Below are 17,479 nucleotides of genomic sequence, written 5' to 3' on the forward strand. Positions count from 1 at the left end.
ACAGTGAGTGAAAAAATAATTATCAAATTAGTTCTATTCCACTAACAAGCATCTTTAGATTGAGAATCAGTTTTAATTTGCTCAGAATAGAAGCAGAATTATTGTAACTAAAATCTCTTTTGTAGTGTTTCTGCACCGTCTCTCACCAGACCTGTCTTGCCCTGAGTCAGCACTAAACAGAAACACAGTCATGGGGTGGGCGTGGTGTGAGTGTCACCTTGAAAGCTGTGTGTAACTAGGACACACACATCTAAACGCCTGAGAGCACAACGAAAATCTGTGATATATTTATGTAAACCTGGAAATAATCACAAAGTCTTCTACTTAAACATCTTCACTAATATTCCAAAGTATAACAAATGAAACCGTAGCCCATCAGTGTCATCGTTCATGTTAACGCACCACTGTGCTGAGCTCAGATCTCGTTGAGTTTGATTCAGAGAAGCTCAATGTTCAGATAACACTCAGGTGCATTTGATTGATTCATCTGGGATTAGATCAGTAAATCAACTTGGCATCAAAACTAAGTGAAAGCGTCAGAAGTCCGATTGTTATTCTAAGGAAAGAGGAGCTTGTGTAGAGTCACATCATGTTCAAGTTTCAGACCAGTGCTGTAATGTGAATACAGCTTAAAACAGGACAAACCATAACAATTAAATGTTGGACCAACCGTCCCCCCAACACTAAACTGATCCTCACACAGTGTGTGTGTGTGTGTGTGATGGTTGGTACAGTAGGGTGCCAGTTCCCTCCCTCCAACTTGTCTCCATGGGCAACCGCCACTGTTGCTCACAGCAACCACCACGCTGTCCGACGTGGGCATGATGCCCACTCTCACACAAAGCCGGTGCCATCTGCCCCCCACTCCCCAAACACCTATACACACACTCACGAACACGTTTGTGCTTCTGTCTTTGTGAGGACCCTCATGCAGCCGCTTAACACAAACTCAAACATGACTGTCTGATCTCCATCTCCTGTTTAACCCTCTAACGCCTAACGACAAAGTGTGAAGATAAAATGTCCTCAATTTCCAAACGTGTGAAACTGGTGCAGATGTACATGTGCAGCTGCAGAGAAGTAAGTTTTATAAACCACCTTAAACAATTCCATCATCAACTATCTGGACCTTCACACTAACATCTCAGCACCTGCTGCAAAGCTGAACAGGATGTAGATTAACTTGAAGATTGCAAAACTTGCTTTAAAGAGTAAGTTCAAAATGTTTCAAGCATGTCTTCAAACACTAGTGGCCATATTCACCCTGGTCCTCCTGTGCACACTGGCCATTAAAATATCTTTTTAGGTGTAACGTGACTAAATTCAATGTCAACGAATCCACTTGATTTCATTAACTTTAAATGTAAGGAACGTGAGTAATCTAACAGTAATGATGGTCTGAAGAAAACAGATTAACCTGGTCCCCACAACAATAGTCAAACAAGTACACACACACACTGAGGGATGCACAGACTGTCCAGTTTGTCACCATAGCAATGAGAGGGGGGTGATGACTGTACTGTCCCATGGTGATCACTCTCTAACAGAAGCCTGATGTCGACCGCCCAGGGTGACTTTTGTTCTGTGTGTGTGTGTGTGTGTGTGTGTGTGTGTGTGTGTTCATATGCTGTACAGTTACTCATGGACATCGTCCACTCACAGATACCAACCTGCTAAACAAGGCAAAAGGTCCTCACATGTCTCTCTGGGTCTACGAATGTCTTCATTCCAGAAATGTACATCACACATCACAGCGTCTAAACTCAACAAGTTCTGTGCAGGTTTCACCTGAGGCTGCAACTGCTGTAGGTTCAGACATATTTCAAAAAGTGTAGCTTTGTAATCCAGCGATGGGTTAGAGGAAAAAAGTCAACATCTTAGCAATGAAACAGGATGCTCCTAACCCTAACACTGGGGGGAAACAGAGAGAGAGAGAGAAACAGAGAGAGAGAGACAGAGAGAAACAGAGAGAGAGAGAGACAGAGAGAGAGAGACAGAGAGAGAGAGAGAGAGAGAGACAGAGAGAGAGAGGGAGAGACAGAGAGAGAGAGAGAGAGGGAGAGACCACAGCATCATCCCTGAGAGACAGAAGCAGACTGCTGTTCTTTACTCTGCTTCTGTTTCTGCTTCTGGCAGCGCTGAAAAACACCTGGCTCATGTCTTTAGAAGTGTGTGTGTGTGTGTGTGTGTGTGTGTGTGTGTGTGTGTTGGCCTGTGACAGAGTCAATAAATCGACAGCCTCGTTCATTGCAGGCCACCACACACACACACACACACAATCAAACATGTCTCGACTGTCAACAGAAGACTCCCACCTCACTGTCATCTCTCGACAGTGTGTGTGTGTGTGTGTGTGTGTGTGTGTGTGTGTGTGGGGGGGGGGGGTCGAGTTAAGTCAAGGCTGCCCAATCGTTACACTCTCCATAAATCAGCTGGCAAACACACCCTGACCTCAACAGACACACACACACACACACACACACACACACACACACACACACACACACACACACACAGAGTAGTCTGTTAAATGTGGATGTTGTGTTCACTGACCCCCCCCCGCTCTGGAGAAAATCTGAAGTCCTGTTTTCTCTCCTCGCCCTTTTTTGACGAGCACTTCCTGTACACCAGACAGAATCCTGCTGTCTGATTGGCTGACAAGTCTAATAATACAAACTTCTTAACTTCTCCAAAATGTCAGTACTTTCAATAAAATGCCTCATTTTCTAAATATATATATATATATATATATATATATATATATATATATATATATATATATATATATACATATATATATATATACATATATATGTATATACACACATATATATATATATATATATATATATATATATACATATATATATATATATATATACTGTATCTTGCCCAAGGACACGTTGACATGTAACAGGAGGAGCCGAGAATCACCACCGATCCCATGATTGGTAGATGACTGTCCGAGCCACTAGGGGGCAACTCAGACTACGGTAGTGACCCTCGATATTAGTTAAGATACGAAAAATCATTTATAAGTAGAAATACTTCAAGATAGTATGGTCAACACATCTTCATAACATCTTTGGTGCTTTAAGCCCACTCCAACTTTCCACTTTTGTCGTCCAAAAGAACAAATTCAAACCATCAATTTACCACTGATTAGCTAAGTCACAGCCCGGGGGGTATATATGATATATATAACATCATGTGTAATCTGACATCTGTCAAACATCCATCCTTACTGTTCAACATTCTTCTGTCTCTCTGTTTTCTCCCCATGTTCACAGTCACAATGTTGTTCACATGAACAGTGACAAAGAGAGAGAGCAGGTTCAACCCCTTCTCACCTGTGCACACCTGGCTAGTCATGGGACTCGGGTTTGAATATCAGATCGTAGGTTTGAAAAAGTTGAAAAGGCCAAACCAGACAAAATAGAAACGTAGTTTTGTGTAAGTCGGCACCGATAAAAGCAAGAAACCTGAACTGGGGGGAGACCCAGACAAGGCCGGACGGGCTCGATGTCCTAACTGGACTCAGGAAACCTGGGAGGAGCTGGAGGACAGGTATTTGTGTTACCTGTGGTTGCTGAGGGATGTTAAATCCGGGGTCTCGGGGTCCGACGCTGACAAACCGCTGGGCTGGAGACGTGGTGGGGGTGGAGTAGGCTGCACAACGCACACACGAAGAGATTAAAGAGTTTATGTCAGGTTGAGTTTTTATAATGTGTTACTCTTATTACATCTCTCTTTGTTTCTAACTCACTAATCTAGGAGTAAAATTAGTGTCCGATCCTACAGATCGGTGTAAAACCTCTTGGTGAAGCAAACCAGGCTGCGTTTAGCCTAGCTTAGCACAAACACAGGCAGCAGAGGGAAACTGTTAGCTTTATGAAAAAGGAAGAAAATCAACGTTTCAACAACAACAAATTTGTAAATCGGGTTCAACATTGTCATTCAGAGCGCTGACACATTCTAAAAGTTTGGAAAGAGGAATTATTCACTCATTTAGATTTAGGTCAGAGCTGTTAAGTAGATGTGAATTTCACTCGTTTGCTGGATGAAAGTAGCTAAAAACTGAAGTAATAAATATATAGATTCAGGTGCTGCTGATGAGGATAAGTAGGATTAAATAATTTGGCTCCTACTGTGTCTGTTTTTGCCAAATGACAGGAGTCACCACTAAACCCTGAAGTAAAATATGATCCAAACACAATTCACTTCACAGTGATTATGAAGTACAAATTAGATAAACCATTAAAATACTGTGATTTATTTTTTCCTTTGTTGCAGAGGCGTTTTGGCCCAAGGGGAAACATGGTCTAGATGTTTCTATTAATTTCCCGCTTGTTTATGTGCGCTGGGTATGAATTACTAACAACAAGCTACTACTACTAGTTATCACATTGAAAACTGGAACATGGAGTGTTAGGGAACAGTAACACCATGATGGCTTCATTTGTAGCTGTGCGTCTTTCAGTATGTAACGTACATATTATAAACAGTATTATATTAGCATAATAAAAGGATAAAGTACTATAAAAAAATATTTGATAGCAGCTAATATTAGACTTATATGTATATTATAACTAACACAGCACATAAGGAATAAGCATTTACACTCATGTAATGGTAACGACACTGATACAGTCTAACGATCGGCCACATGTTGTGTGTGTGCACTCACTGGGTGAGGTGGGTGAGTTGCCTCCTCCCTCAGTGGAGGAGGTGGAGGGCGGCTTGGCGTCGACGGGCAGCGGGACAGGACGGGCCATTGGGGGAGGCGGAGGGGGAGGCAGCATGGGCGTTGGCAGGAAGGGGTTGTGTACCTTTCCCTGGGAGCTACCGTTGGGCTGAAGAAGGGGAAGGGGGGCACCGTTAAAAAGCATTAGATACAGGTACATTGTTTTGTAGAGAAAACTCTCAACAGGTCGGGCACATGGCGAAACCTGTAACAGCTCCACTCTGTGCCGTCCTCTGACTGTGTGAGCGTCAGCAGTTTTCCAGGCTGGTCATAAAGAATTCTGCTGCTGCTCGCACTTTATCCTGCTAATCTATAAGCATAATACCACAGCACCTCACTCCACCCCCCGCCTCCTCTCTCTGCTCGCTCTACATTTACAGGTATATACACTGATTCACGTCTGCAGTGGGTCCACATGTCTGACGATGTAGAAACACAAGATGTTCTGAGGGAAAAATGTGATCCAACGAAGGGAAATCAGAGTCACATCTGATAGAGAACATACTCTACATATCAGTGGTGAAAGTACATTTACCAAAGTACAATTCAAAAGTATTTTTATTTTCTGCTACTTCATACTCAACTATATTTTAGTTTGACTTACAGTGGCAAGACAAACTTTGTGAACCTTTTGGAATTTCATGGTTTTCTGCATTAATTTGTCATAAAATGTGCTCTGTTCAGTCACAACAATAGAAAAACACAGTCTGCTGAAAATAATAGTACACAAACATTATATGTTTTCATGTTTTTATTGAACAAAACATGTAAACATTCACAGTGCAGGGTGGAAAAAGTATGTGAACCACTAGACTAATGACTTCTCCAAGAGCTAATTGGAGCCAGCTGTGAGCCAACCTTGAGTCCAAACAGTGTGATGATATTGGATGTGTTGCTGAAAGCTGTACTGCCCTTTAAAAACACACACCAGTTTTGGGTTTACTGTTACTGTTTACTGTGCTCTCCCTAGGAGTGGTCGTCCTGTAAAGATGACTGCAAGCGCACAGCGGAGAATGCTGAATGAGGTAAAGAAGCATCATAGAGTGTCAACTATAGACAATATAATATAATACAGAAATCTCTGGCACATGCTAACATTTTTGTTGACACGTCTACAATAAGGAAAACATTAAACAAGAATGGAGTACATGGGAGGACACCACAGGGGAAGGCATTCCTGTCAAAAAAAACCTCATCCCCACTGTAAAACATGGCGGAGGGAGCATCATGGTTTGGGGCTGCTTTGCTGCCTCAGGGCCTGGACGGATTGTTGTCATTGATGGAAAAATGAATTCCAGAGTTTAACAAGACATTTTGCAGGAAAACGTAAGACCATCTGTCCGCCAACTGAAGCTCCACAGAGGATGGGTGATGCAACAGGACAATGATCCAAAGCATACAAGTAATTCAACAAAAGAATAGCTTCAACAGAACAAAATACACCTTCTGGAGTGGCCCAGTCAGAGTCCTGACCTCAACCTGATTGAAATGCTGTGACATGACCTTAAGAGAGCCATTCACACCAGACATCCCAAGAATATTGCTGCACTGAAACAGTTTTGTGAAGAGGAGTGGTCCAACATTACTCCAGATCGTTGTGCAGGTCGGATCTGGAATGTTTGGTTGAGGTTATTGCTGCCAAAGAAGGGTCAGCCAGTTATTAAGTCCAAAGGTTCACATACTTTTTCCACCCTGCACTGTGAATGTTTACATGTTAAGTTCAATAAAAACATGAAAACATATAATGTTTGTGTACTATTATTTTCAGCAGACTGTGTTTTTGTATTGTTGTGAGTTAGATGAAGATCAGAGCACATTTTATGACAAATTCATGCAAAACTCCACATAATCCCAAATGGTTCACATACTTGCCACTGTAGTTATTTGATCTATAGTGACTAAAATGACTTGATCATCACTAAGTAAAGCGATTTAAATTATCATTTGTACAGTTATAAAATCAGAATCTTTAACTCTACTAGTTGATTTAATCATTTCAGCTGTAGAGTGCTGCTGGGTTTCTGACTGTGAGAAAAAACAATCCAACTATAGTACTTCAACAGGGGCCCAGTGAATAGTTTCTGCCCCAGGGCCCCTCAGGAGCTGAATCCGGCCGTGGCCGCCAGTGTTTTCTGTCCTGAATAAAAAGAGATTGAACCTGTGCTGGTGTTTCTGGGTGTTTTTCTATTTCCAGGTGTGTAAATCTGTAACTTCCATGTATCTGCACATCATGTTTTAGCACCTCGCCCTGCATGTCGACTTTTTACTGTGTGGTAGTGGTAGTGGGGGTGCGGGGGGCAGGGGGGTATTGATTCAGTGTCTAGACGCAGATATATCAACTATCTCACTGCAGACAAGGCCACACACACACACACACACACACACACACACACACACACACACACACTCTCTCTCTGCAGTGTCTTCAGATACTGATCCCACCTTTGCAGCTCGTGATGTGTTTGGGATGTTTCTGTGTTTTAGTTCGATTCAAACCTTCAGGCTGGAAAACGAACGTCTGATATTAGTTCGATATCTGCGTTCGTTTGTGAAGCAGCTGATGAGGAAAACACAGCTGTTTGATCTTCTGTGGTTTTCTCACCACCTGTATGTGCACACTGTACACATATCTGTGTACTGTGCGTGTATTTGTGTGTACCTGTGTACTGTGCGTGTATTTGTGTGTACCTGTGTACTGTGCGTGTATTTGTGTGTACCTGTGTACTGTGCGTGTATTTGTGTGTACCTGTGTACTGTGCGTGTATTTGTGTGTACCTGTGTACTGTGCGTGCTTACGTTGAGGAAGCCCACCTGTCCGGCCTGCTGGGCGGAGTCAGGACAGACCAGCTGGACGAACTCCTTGAGCGTCTCCTGTGGGTGGTACCTGATGGCCGGGTGGGAGAAGTAGGAACCGGGCTGCTGCAGGATGGGGGAGGAGGAGAAGTGGAGGCTGGAAGGGGGAGCGTGGGGGCTCGCTGTGGGGAGGGAGGAGAAAACGGAGGTGGGGAGGGAGAGAAAGAGAGAAATTATTAAGAGAGGGAGGAAGATCACTGAGGGAGGGGGGTAAAGAGGCATTTAAAGTTGATTAAAGGGGGCGTGGTTTAACATGCAAATACACAGCAACGGACACACAGCAAAGCAGATGAAACGGCCCATAATGCACCTCTTCACACCAGCTGTCAATCAAAATAAATCAAACATCCTTTCCTCCTTTCCTTTCCTCCTCGTCTCCTCTCGTGATCCTTCCTCCTCATTTTCATCTCCAGTTGTTTCTGCCTGTTCCCTCTCTTCTCCTCTTCTTTCCTCCCCTATTCCCTTGTTTCCTCCTCTCCTCTCCAATCTAATTAAGGCCCTAATTGGTCTGATATTCTCTGATTGCTCATTAGTGGACGAGGCCTCGTTAAGGACTGTGATGTATAGAGCTCTGAGGAGCAGAGAGAGGACAGAGAGACACTACAAGTGGTGGAGAGAAGGAGGATAGAGAGACATTTAGATTTAAAGAGAGAAGTAGAGAGGGATGGAGGGATGGATGGAGAGTTAAAGCTGCTGCACTAATTCACTTAAAGTCTGCTGTGATTTATCACTCTGACAATACACACTGACCGAGTGAGTGTGTGTGTGTGTGTGTGTGTGTGTGTGTCCTGCAGCCAATGTATTTACAGTAATCATTGGATGGATGGCTTTCTCTGCCCTCTCCTTCTCTCTCACACACTGTGTGCACAGTAATAGACGTGATCTCACTCAGTGTGCAGAAACACAACCACCTGTGTGTGTGTGTGTCTCTCTGTGGTTTCATATGATGCCATGATTGTGAGGACGTTTTGTCCCATTGTCACAGCTTGAAAAGGCAGTTTGAGGGTAAAAGAGCAACAATAAGGGTTTTTATTGTATTTGAGAGGTGAGGCCTCTCAGCCAATCACAATGTGACCTAATGAATAATGTAAAATCTTTGACAGTGCAGCTGAGATCTCAACCGATCGTCATGTCTCAGGTTTCACACTGTGAAAATGTTAAAAGGAAAAGCACTCATTGCAATGAGTGTTATATGTAATATATTATTGCCCTATTATTATTGACACTTTTATTTATGTGTGAACAACATTTTATTGCTGTTGTTGGTTGATGGAACTGTTTTCAGACATTTTACACAAGACCGTTAGAAACTGATTCCTTTGATTGTTCCGTTCACAAACTATAAAAAAATGAATCCGATTTATTGGAAAAGCTGCAAATTCTCCGAAAAAAACTCGAACAGTGATAAAATAAGCTGAACCCAATGATCATTTTCAGGTTTGCCTGTATTTAAATTTAAGTTATAATAAATAATCTTCATGTAATTTATATGCAAAAAAATTGATTTGTTGCACAACTAAAACTGTCAGATAAATGTAGAGATACAGTAAGATGAAGAGAAAACCTTCAAGTAAAGTACAAGTACAGATGTAAACACAGCAGCTAGCACCTTTCAGGTACTTTGAAAATCTCTGCAGCGTTGAACAGAACAAACTGATGATTTATCTACTTTTAGCAGCACTGGAGCTAAAATGTGAAGTTCTCCCTCCTGAATGTGCAGAGACAAAATTGATATTGATCTCCTGGTCTGACAGCAAACATTTTCCAAAATGTCTGAGTCTTCCTTTAACAACACAGCGTGTCTGTGTGTGTGTGGTATTGAGGAACCGACGGCCTGCATGTCGAACACTGAAGAAAAGGGCCGGGATTAGTTCCACTTTGCAAATTGCCTCGCTTCACTGCCTCAGCCGCCCTCCTCCTCCTCCTCCTCTTCCTCCCCCTCTTCACTGCCAACTTTTCCTTGAAGAAGATATTTGCCATCAAGAGGCGGATTGATAAACGATAAGAAGGAGGAGAAGAATTCAAATGGCAGAGCGCTTTAATTTGCACCTACTGGGGGAGGAAGAGGAGGAGGATGAAGAATGGAGGGACAGGAGGAGGAGGAGGAGGGCTGTTAAGAGAAGAAGACAGAACGAGAACATGGAAGTGGAAGGAGATGAGAGGAGGAAGTCATCAATAAGGAGGAGCAGTGCTGGAAACTACTTGTTTTGAGGTACATGTAAGATACTTCAGTAGTTACTTTTACTCCATTCAGAGTAAAAGAGAGATGAACAAAGAAGGAGGAAAACAAACGAAGGAAAGAAGAAGTAGAGGGGAGCTGCAGGAGTGAGGACAGGGAGGAAAGACTGGAGGAGGACCAGGAGACCAACAGAGCGTCACTGATTTGTTATCGTGTTGAACAGGACGTTGTCAAGCGCGTGTGTTTAAGCCCTGCAGGAGTTCAGATGCTCTCCATCAACTCACAAATCATTTCCAGTCCTCTAATCTGCTCCAACATGAGCAGGATTTCCTCCCACAGACTGTTAAGAAGCAATAAATAACATTTCACCAGTGTCAACAGGAGCTGGATGACAAACTGACAGCAGCTAGTGAGTCTCCACAGGTGCACGTGGCTCCTAGTCCGAGTTAAGTCTGCTTGTTTTAAACAACCTTACTTAGTTTCTGAGGTGCTGAGTCTTACACGAGCCAACAGCATCAATTTTAAAAAGGGGATAAACCTGGTTAAAGGATGTCGGTGGTGCTTTGTCTGAGGTCCAACATGCAGCTAGTTAAAACTAAAAGTACTAAAAACCACCTGCTGCGCCGCACAACAGGCAGAATCCAAGTGCACAGCCACAAACAACAGGAAACGTCCTTTCTGTCCCCTGCAACAAGCAAATCAGAGAAGAAGCCTAGAAACAAACCAGATGCATGTTTGCTGCACAGCTTCTCAGAGCATCTAATATTACACTAACTAGTCATATGTCTGTATTTGGTCCTTCTAACCTCCTAACTAAAGTCTATGTTTTTTTAGTAGAACTAAAACCAAGTCTGAACCCGCTGACAGCTCTTTGAAGGGCCGAGGACCACACACAACGTCCCCACAACCATGGTACAGACAGACAGACAGACAGACAGACATGAACACAGCGGCGGGTGAAGTGTTTCTGTGCAACTTTTATCAATCAGAGAATAAAAAATCAAAACAGTGTGAACTGGAGAAAAGGGGGGGGAGTGGGCGGGTGGGGGTGTGGAGGATGTAACACACACACATTCACAAACACACACATACACAACCCTGTCTGAAGCCTACAAATGTGTGTCTCCACCTGCTCTCCTGCTCCTCCTCCTGACAAAACCCACAGCTACTAAAGGGGGAGGGAGGGGTGAGAGGAGTGAGGGAGGTGAAAGGTGGAGGAGGTGGTGGTGGTTTGTTGGGGTTGACTGTTTGAGGACCTCACCTCGAGGCCCGGTAATGACAGGCCGGTGATGGTGTGTGAAAGCCGTTCGGGGGGAAGAGGAGGAAGAAGAAGAGGAGGAGGTGGAGGCGGAGGAGGCGCCGCTGGGTGGAGGCACGGCGCCGCAGAAACCAGACTTCTCTGACTTCTTTAGAGCGCCGGCGGGCGACGGCATCCCTGCCAAGAACCATGATGATGAGGATGAGGAGCGGGTCATGGCACTGTGTGTTTACATTTTAATGCACCTCCAATGGGGGAGAGGAGGGGGAGGGAGGGGTGAAGGGGTCAGGGTTCAGTGTGGGTGGAGTTTGGACAGCGGGGACAAGGGGGGGCCGACAGACCGAGACTGGGGGGTCAGAGGAGGCAGAGATGATAAATAAAACATCAAATGTGATGTTTTAATAAAAATAAAAATAATTTTCAAATTAAACTAATATTACTGTGCTCTAAAAAATAAATACATGTATAGAATAACTAAATGAATGCTAGAATATTATTTGAATAAAAGTTTGTTTAGAATTATTGTAAACGTAAGATATTTAATACAAAATCATTTAAATACATCAATATTTATTCAAAATTTGTATAGAATTGTTTAAAGAAACCTAATATAAAACAATACAATAATAGAAATAAGTAAAAATAAAATGTGAAAATACATATTTAACTCACAAATAAATTTGTAGGAAAGGTTATAATTGCAAAAAATACTAATACTTAAAATTCAAATAATCACAATAAATAAATTGATTTTTAACCAATAAACTAGACAAAATGTAAAAAATAAAAATATATAAAATAAATAGAAACAATAACATTTTAAATAATAATAAAAAAAATAAAAATAGTAATAAAATATCATAACTTTAAAACAGAAACTTTAACCAAATATTAATAAACTATCAGTTATTGTCCATAGTCACAGTGCTGGAAAAAGTAAGTGAACCCCTCAGATAATAACAAACCAGGTTGGAGGTTAAAGCTTCACTAATTTCAGAAAACAAGATGTTCCACAGGGTTCACATACTTTTTCTCCCTCTGAAAATCCCCCTCAGCTCCATCATGTAGTGGTGGAGACAGATATGTGATGTTGTGGAACCTGGGGACGACGTGGACTCTGAGCGACCTGAAGCATCAGTGTGAGGAGGAGGAGGAGGAGGAGGAGGAGGAAGAGGAGGGAGTGTTTGTGTGTGAGACTGATGAACAGTTGAATAGGTTTTGTCAGGTGGAGTCTGCTCAGCACTCCATCCATCCATCCATCCATCCATCCATGATGGTTTCACACATTGATTCACGTCCAAATACAAACACACACGCTCACAGTTTGGGTGTATATAGACACACACACACACACACACACACACACACAGTATCATGCATGTTTCAGCTCTTTGGACACAAATATCGACCAATAGATAAACAGCCAGGATGATGTCATCGGCATGCTGCTGGGTAGGTGGGGTGAGGGTGGAGCAAGGTGATGGGTGCTGCACCCACAGGTGACTCAAGGACCAAGGAAAGGAAAGGAAAGAAGGAGACGAGGGAAAGGGAAAAGAAAGAAGGCAAGAAAGGAGAGGAGGAGAGGAGTGGAGAAAGGAAACATCAGATTAGGAAAGGAAAGGAGGAGACAGGGAAGAGTGTAGAGAAGTAAAGGATTAAAGGACACAGGAAAGAAAGAAAGAAGAAGTCAAAGGAGCAGAGGAAACAAAATAGGAGATGAAAGGAGTGAGAGGAGACAAAATAGGAGATGAAAGGAGTGAGAGGAGACAAAATAGGAGATGAAAGGAGTGAGAGGAGTAGACAAAAGAGGAAACAAGGAGGCAAGAAGAAGGTGGAAAGGAAAGGAGGAGAGGTGAAAAAAAAAATCCACCAGACGATACGAGACAACATCACGACACGAAACAACAAAGTAAAAACCATCCAGGTGTCATCGGAGCTTCAGGAGGAGGAGGAGGAAGAAGTGGAGGAGGAGGAGGAGGAAGAAGTGGAGGAGGAGGAGGAAGAAGTGGAGGAGGAGGAGGAGGAGGAGACGGTTTGACAGACACAGAAGTAAAAGGCGTGTTGACTCTTTACCTTGTCGGGAGATGAACGAACTAGCTAGAGAGCCACGCAGCTTATATCCAGCTTTCCAACGTAAGACGGAGAAAAAAGAAAAGAAACGAAAAGAAGCAGCATGAATAACCTGGGGGGGTCAGGGGGGTCAGGGGGGTCGGGGGTCGGGGGGGCACAGTCTCTACACAGTGTGTGTGTGTTTAGATAACATTAGCCTGTTAGCTGCTAACGCTGCGTTCACATCATGCCGGCAGAGTGGAACGATGGAAACGTCCCCATAGTAACTCAGCTACAGTCAGACGCTGCACACCTGGACAGACGAAAGGTGAGCTGGAGGGGGGCGGGACTAAAACAGACTAAACTGAGCTTACTTCCTTTTCAAAGACGCCATCGGCCCACAAAGACATTTAAGAAGTTAACTTTTACACTTGAACTAACTGGAACAGAAACAGAGTGGAGAGAATCATTTGATAAACTCCAACCTGTGGACGTCCGGTGGGAGAAGTCGACGTTAAAGGACACGATGTGAAGGCAGCGTGATGTCAGCTGCTCTCTGACAGGAGCTCAGGTGTGTTACACTGCACAAATACTGAGGTGACACCTGACGCTGAGACTATTTGAAGCTGAATGATGCTTTGTTAACTTCATTTACAGAGAATAGAAATAGGAAAAGGAAAAGTCTCTGCTGGTTACACGTGTGTTGATTTGATCTCTGGAGTCATTATCCAGCAGAACGTGTTGGTTCTTTATTCATTATTACACACACACACACACACACACACACACACGCTGTACGAATCACTACACACTGCTACATCAAAGCATCGTGATGTTTCCAAAGCTGCTTCAGAGCTGCAGGTTAAAGTTGTGATGTGTATGAAGTGTGTGTGTAAGGTGGAGGGGGAGGACTGGGAGGAGGTGGGGGGGTGTTAGGCTTGGTGTTGGTGTTAAGGAAGGAAAGCGGGGTCATTCGAGGAGGTTGGGGGGTTGGGAGGGCCGAGTACCTGGCTCCACGTCGTGCCAGCTGCTGGCCTGGCTGCCGCTGCCTGGAGAGCGACCCTGACCGGGGTAGTAGGACTCTTCTCCTGGACTGTCCACGTCCTCCTCCATGCACTTTATCCTCTTGGCAGAGCTGGACACACAAGAGAGAGAGAGAGAGCGAGAGCAGCGTTGGTGTCTCCTGATCAGAGGAACAGGTTCCTGTGGACGCTTGGCAGAAGCTCTCAGTAAGGTCGGAGGGCACAGATGTGTCAATAACACCTGGTGGAGAAGATGATTTACATCCCTCCTTTAATCAATACACCGTATAGACGTGTCTGACTTCATCATCATCGGAGCTTCCTCTGCAGGTCTGAAGGTGTTTAAACCCAGCGAGCAGCAGCTCTTCATCACTATAAATGACAGTAAACTACATTTTAATAAGGTCTGGCCTTAATGTGACCTGCTGCACGCTTCAGTTACCTTCACTCTGACGCCTCAAGTTGTTTTGGTCCTGATACGAGCTCTTTAACCCCTTTAACCCTGGACACTGGCAAAACAGAGTCCGATCCCAAACTTAGCTACAGCACATGAAATGAGATGAACTGTGTATCGGACCTGTAGAATGTGACTGTAGGTGACGAGGTTTTAGCTAAAACTCATCCAGAAAAATATCAGGAGTGTTTTGGGTTAATTACCATCAATTAGCATGAGTTACCTTAACGATTCAAGGCGGGGCAAAGGCCGTCTGATGTTTGTATGTTACTACTAAAGAGGCTGAGTGCAGATGTACTGTAGACCTTCACTGAACAGGCACGGTTCTTCAAAGAACGCTGGGAGCCTTGTCTGTTAGTGCTCACCTGCTGGGTTCACCTGCTGTGACATCATCAGCTCAGCCTGGTCTTTATTAGCCGGTGTTTCCTTGTTTCTGTCTGCTGCTGATACTTTAAACCTGTTACTGTGGCAGTACATGGAAGACAGCCCTCACTACTCTAGGACGATCAACACGTGTGTTTCTGTGTATGTTGTGTGAGGCTGTGTGTGTGTTGTTGTGTGTGTGTTGTTGTGTGTGTTGTTGTGTGTGTTGTTGTGTGTGTTGTTGTGTGTGTGACCTGCCCGCACAGTGAGATGTATGAGTCTGAATGAAGAGTCTTTGACGTCAGTAAAGATTTACAGATTTCCATATGGATTCCTGCCTGGCAGCGCTGTGTGTGTCTCTGGGGACGTGTGTGGAGAAAACACAACCACAACTAATGTGGACACATTTTAGTGTGATACAACTGTTGTGAGGACATTTCCTTCAAACTATGCTAAGACAAGCGTGTGTGTGTGTGTGTGTGTGTGTGTGTGTGTGTGTGCGTGCTGCAGGGCAGGCATCTCACAGACAGACAGACGACTCTTGCGACCGCATCGATTAAACAGAAGAGGTCAGGGCAAACGCTGCGAGCGTGTGTGTAGGACTGTAGTTGATGTGTATGAGACTAAACATGAAGCAGCGCTGCTGAGGACACACGGCTCTGCAACAAAAAATCATCATCAGAAATAAAAAGGACTCATCCTGGTCCTGTGGTAGGTGAACTGCGGTAAATGTGGACGTTATCGCTCCATGAATACGACCTTACAGAAGCTTTGCTGATTGACAGCTGCTCCCCCCGCCTCCTGGACTCAGTAAATCAGACTTTCAATCCCAGAGATTAGAGATTATTCCAGCTACAGCAGGTGATGTTAGACGTCAGCAGCTGTCGGAACAGACGTCGGTCACAGACCTGAGACAGCGACAGTTACTTGTCTCCTTATCTCCATCTCATCTATGACACTAAAAAACTAAAACCTAGAAGACTTCTCAGGTACTGGAACAGGAAATTAGAACGACGTGCTACCTGAGTGATAAAAGTGTTTTCAATAATTTAAGATGGACTTTAGTTCATGTGACTGTAGTTTGTTCCTGCTAAAGCCAGAATTTATTTATCTGTGCTTCATGTCAGGCAAGCGTGCTGTGTGTGTGGGGGGAGTGTATATATATTTGATTAGCTGGTGCCTCCCCACTCTGGACTGAGTCCAGTCTGATCAGTAGGCAAAACGAGTGCTGAATTTGGATGTGGAGATTGATCACAGAGATGCATGTGTGGCTCAATATAAAGGGAAGTGTACTGTTCCAGGTGTTAAATGTGACTTGTAGGCATATAAGAGATGCATGAAATGTCTCCACCACTATCATCATCATCATCATCTTCTTCACCATCACAGTGATCTGAGTCTGTGGTTTGGAGTCCAGGTTCAGAACATTAGCTGTTTGTAGGTGTACAAAGGTGGAGGCTGTAGTGTACCTGGAGGAGGAGGTGCTGGGTAAGGGTCTCCTCATGGCTCCTGGACTCATGCTGTAGTAGGAGGAGCTGTCCAGATCGGCCAATGAGAAGTTGGGACCGGTGCCGGCTGCGATGGGTGCTGGCAGAGACAGAGAGAGAGACACAGCATTTGAGTTTATACATCCAGTATAATCCCTCTGTTCTGGCAGCGAGCTGAACCTGGAACAACTGGTGAGGACAGAAAACAGTTTAACATGTTACGTTAGGTCCAAGGTTCAGTGGGGGGGGGTATGATAAAACATAATTTATCATGAGCTTCCATGGGAACGTTCTCCCTTTAATTATAACAGTGGAGGAATCGTGCTCTGCTAAACTGTAGGAATCTGCTGAAATATTAGCACAAGCCTCTAATGGCATTAGTGAATATTATGTTGTCTATGAGAGCAGTTAGTGCAGAACATTAGCATCTAGAAACACAAACAAACTCTCTGTATCCCTCCCTCCCTCTCTGATCTGTCCATCTTCTGCCATTTACCCTCCTCCACATCTCTTTCTCTGCCTTCGAGTCTCCCTGGGGAGAGCAGCTCATCCACAAATGTTCAGGAGCGGTGTGGAAGGGGGTAAGGGGGGGGGGGGGGGGGGGGGGGGGGGGGGGGGGGGGGGGGGGGGGGGGGGGGGAGGAGGGGAGGGGAGGGGGGGGGGGGGGGGGGGGGAGGGGGGAGGGGGAGGGGGGAGGGGGGGGGAGGGGTGGGGGGGGGGGGGGGGAGCGAAGGGGTGTGGGGGGGGGGGTGTGTGTGTACACTGGATGGTGGAATGGTAGGGGGGGGGTGAGGAGGGATGGGGGTAGAGGAGAAGTGGGTGGGGTTGGGGGGGAGGGGTTGGGATGCGGGGCGTGCGGTGGGGGGGGACGTAGGATGGATAGCGAATGAGAAATAGAGAGAATAGAGGAAATATAGTGAGAGGGAAGGAGAGATCGAGTATATAAGGTAGTCGGATAGAGAGGGAGAGATAGAGAGAGAAGGAAAGAATGAGAAGAAGATAAAGGGTGGCAGAGAAGACATAGATGCCGAAGGTAGAGAGAGAGGGGGGGGGCGGGTAGGGAGGCAGAT

The 17,479-nt window shown here is 44.6% G+C and overlaps 1 protein-coding gene across 1 annotated transcript in view; it reads right to left on the reverse strand.

Moving 5' to 3' along the window:
* nfia (nuclear factor I/A) overlaps nucleotides 1-17,479 on the reverse strand; it is a 154,729-nt gene that overhangs the window by 7,678 nt on the left and 129,572 nt on the right. Inside the window, exons 7-12 of the mRNA XM_026345750.1 lie at nucleotides 16,392-16,598; nucleotides 14,091-14,218; nucleotides 11,038-11,211; nucleotides 7,541-7,719; nucleotides 4,688-4,853; nucleotides 3,581-3,669 (exon numbers count right to left, since the gene is read on the reverse strand). Coding sequence (XP_026201535.1) covers nucleotides 3,581-3,669; nucleotides 4,688-4,853; nucleotides 7,541-7,719; nucleotides 11,038-11,211; nucleotides 14,091-14,218; nucleotides 16,392-16,598 — 943 coding nt within the window. The remainder of the gene's footprint in view (nucleotides 1-3,580; nucleotides 3,670-4,687; nucleotides 4,854-7,540; nucleotides 7,720-11,037; nucleotides 11,212-14,090; nucleotides 14,219-16,391; nucleotides 16,599-17,479) is intronic.

The sequence above is a fragment of the Anabas testudineus genome, chromosome 4 (assembly GCF_900324465.2).
Source record: "Anabas testudineus chromosome 4, fAnaTes1.2, whole genome shotgun sequence".
Classification (NCBI taxonomy): Eukaryota; Metazoa; Chordata; class Actinopteri; order Anabantiformes; family Anabantidae; genus Anabas; species Anabas testudineus.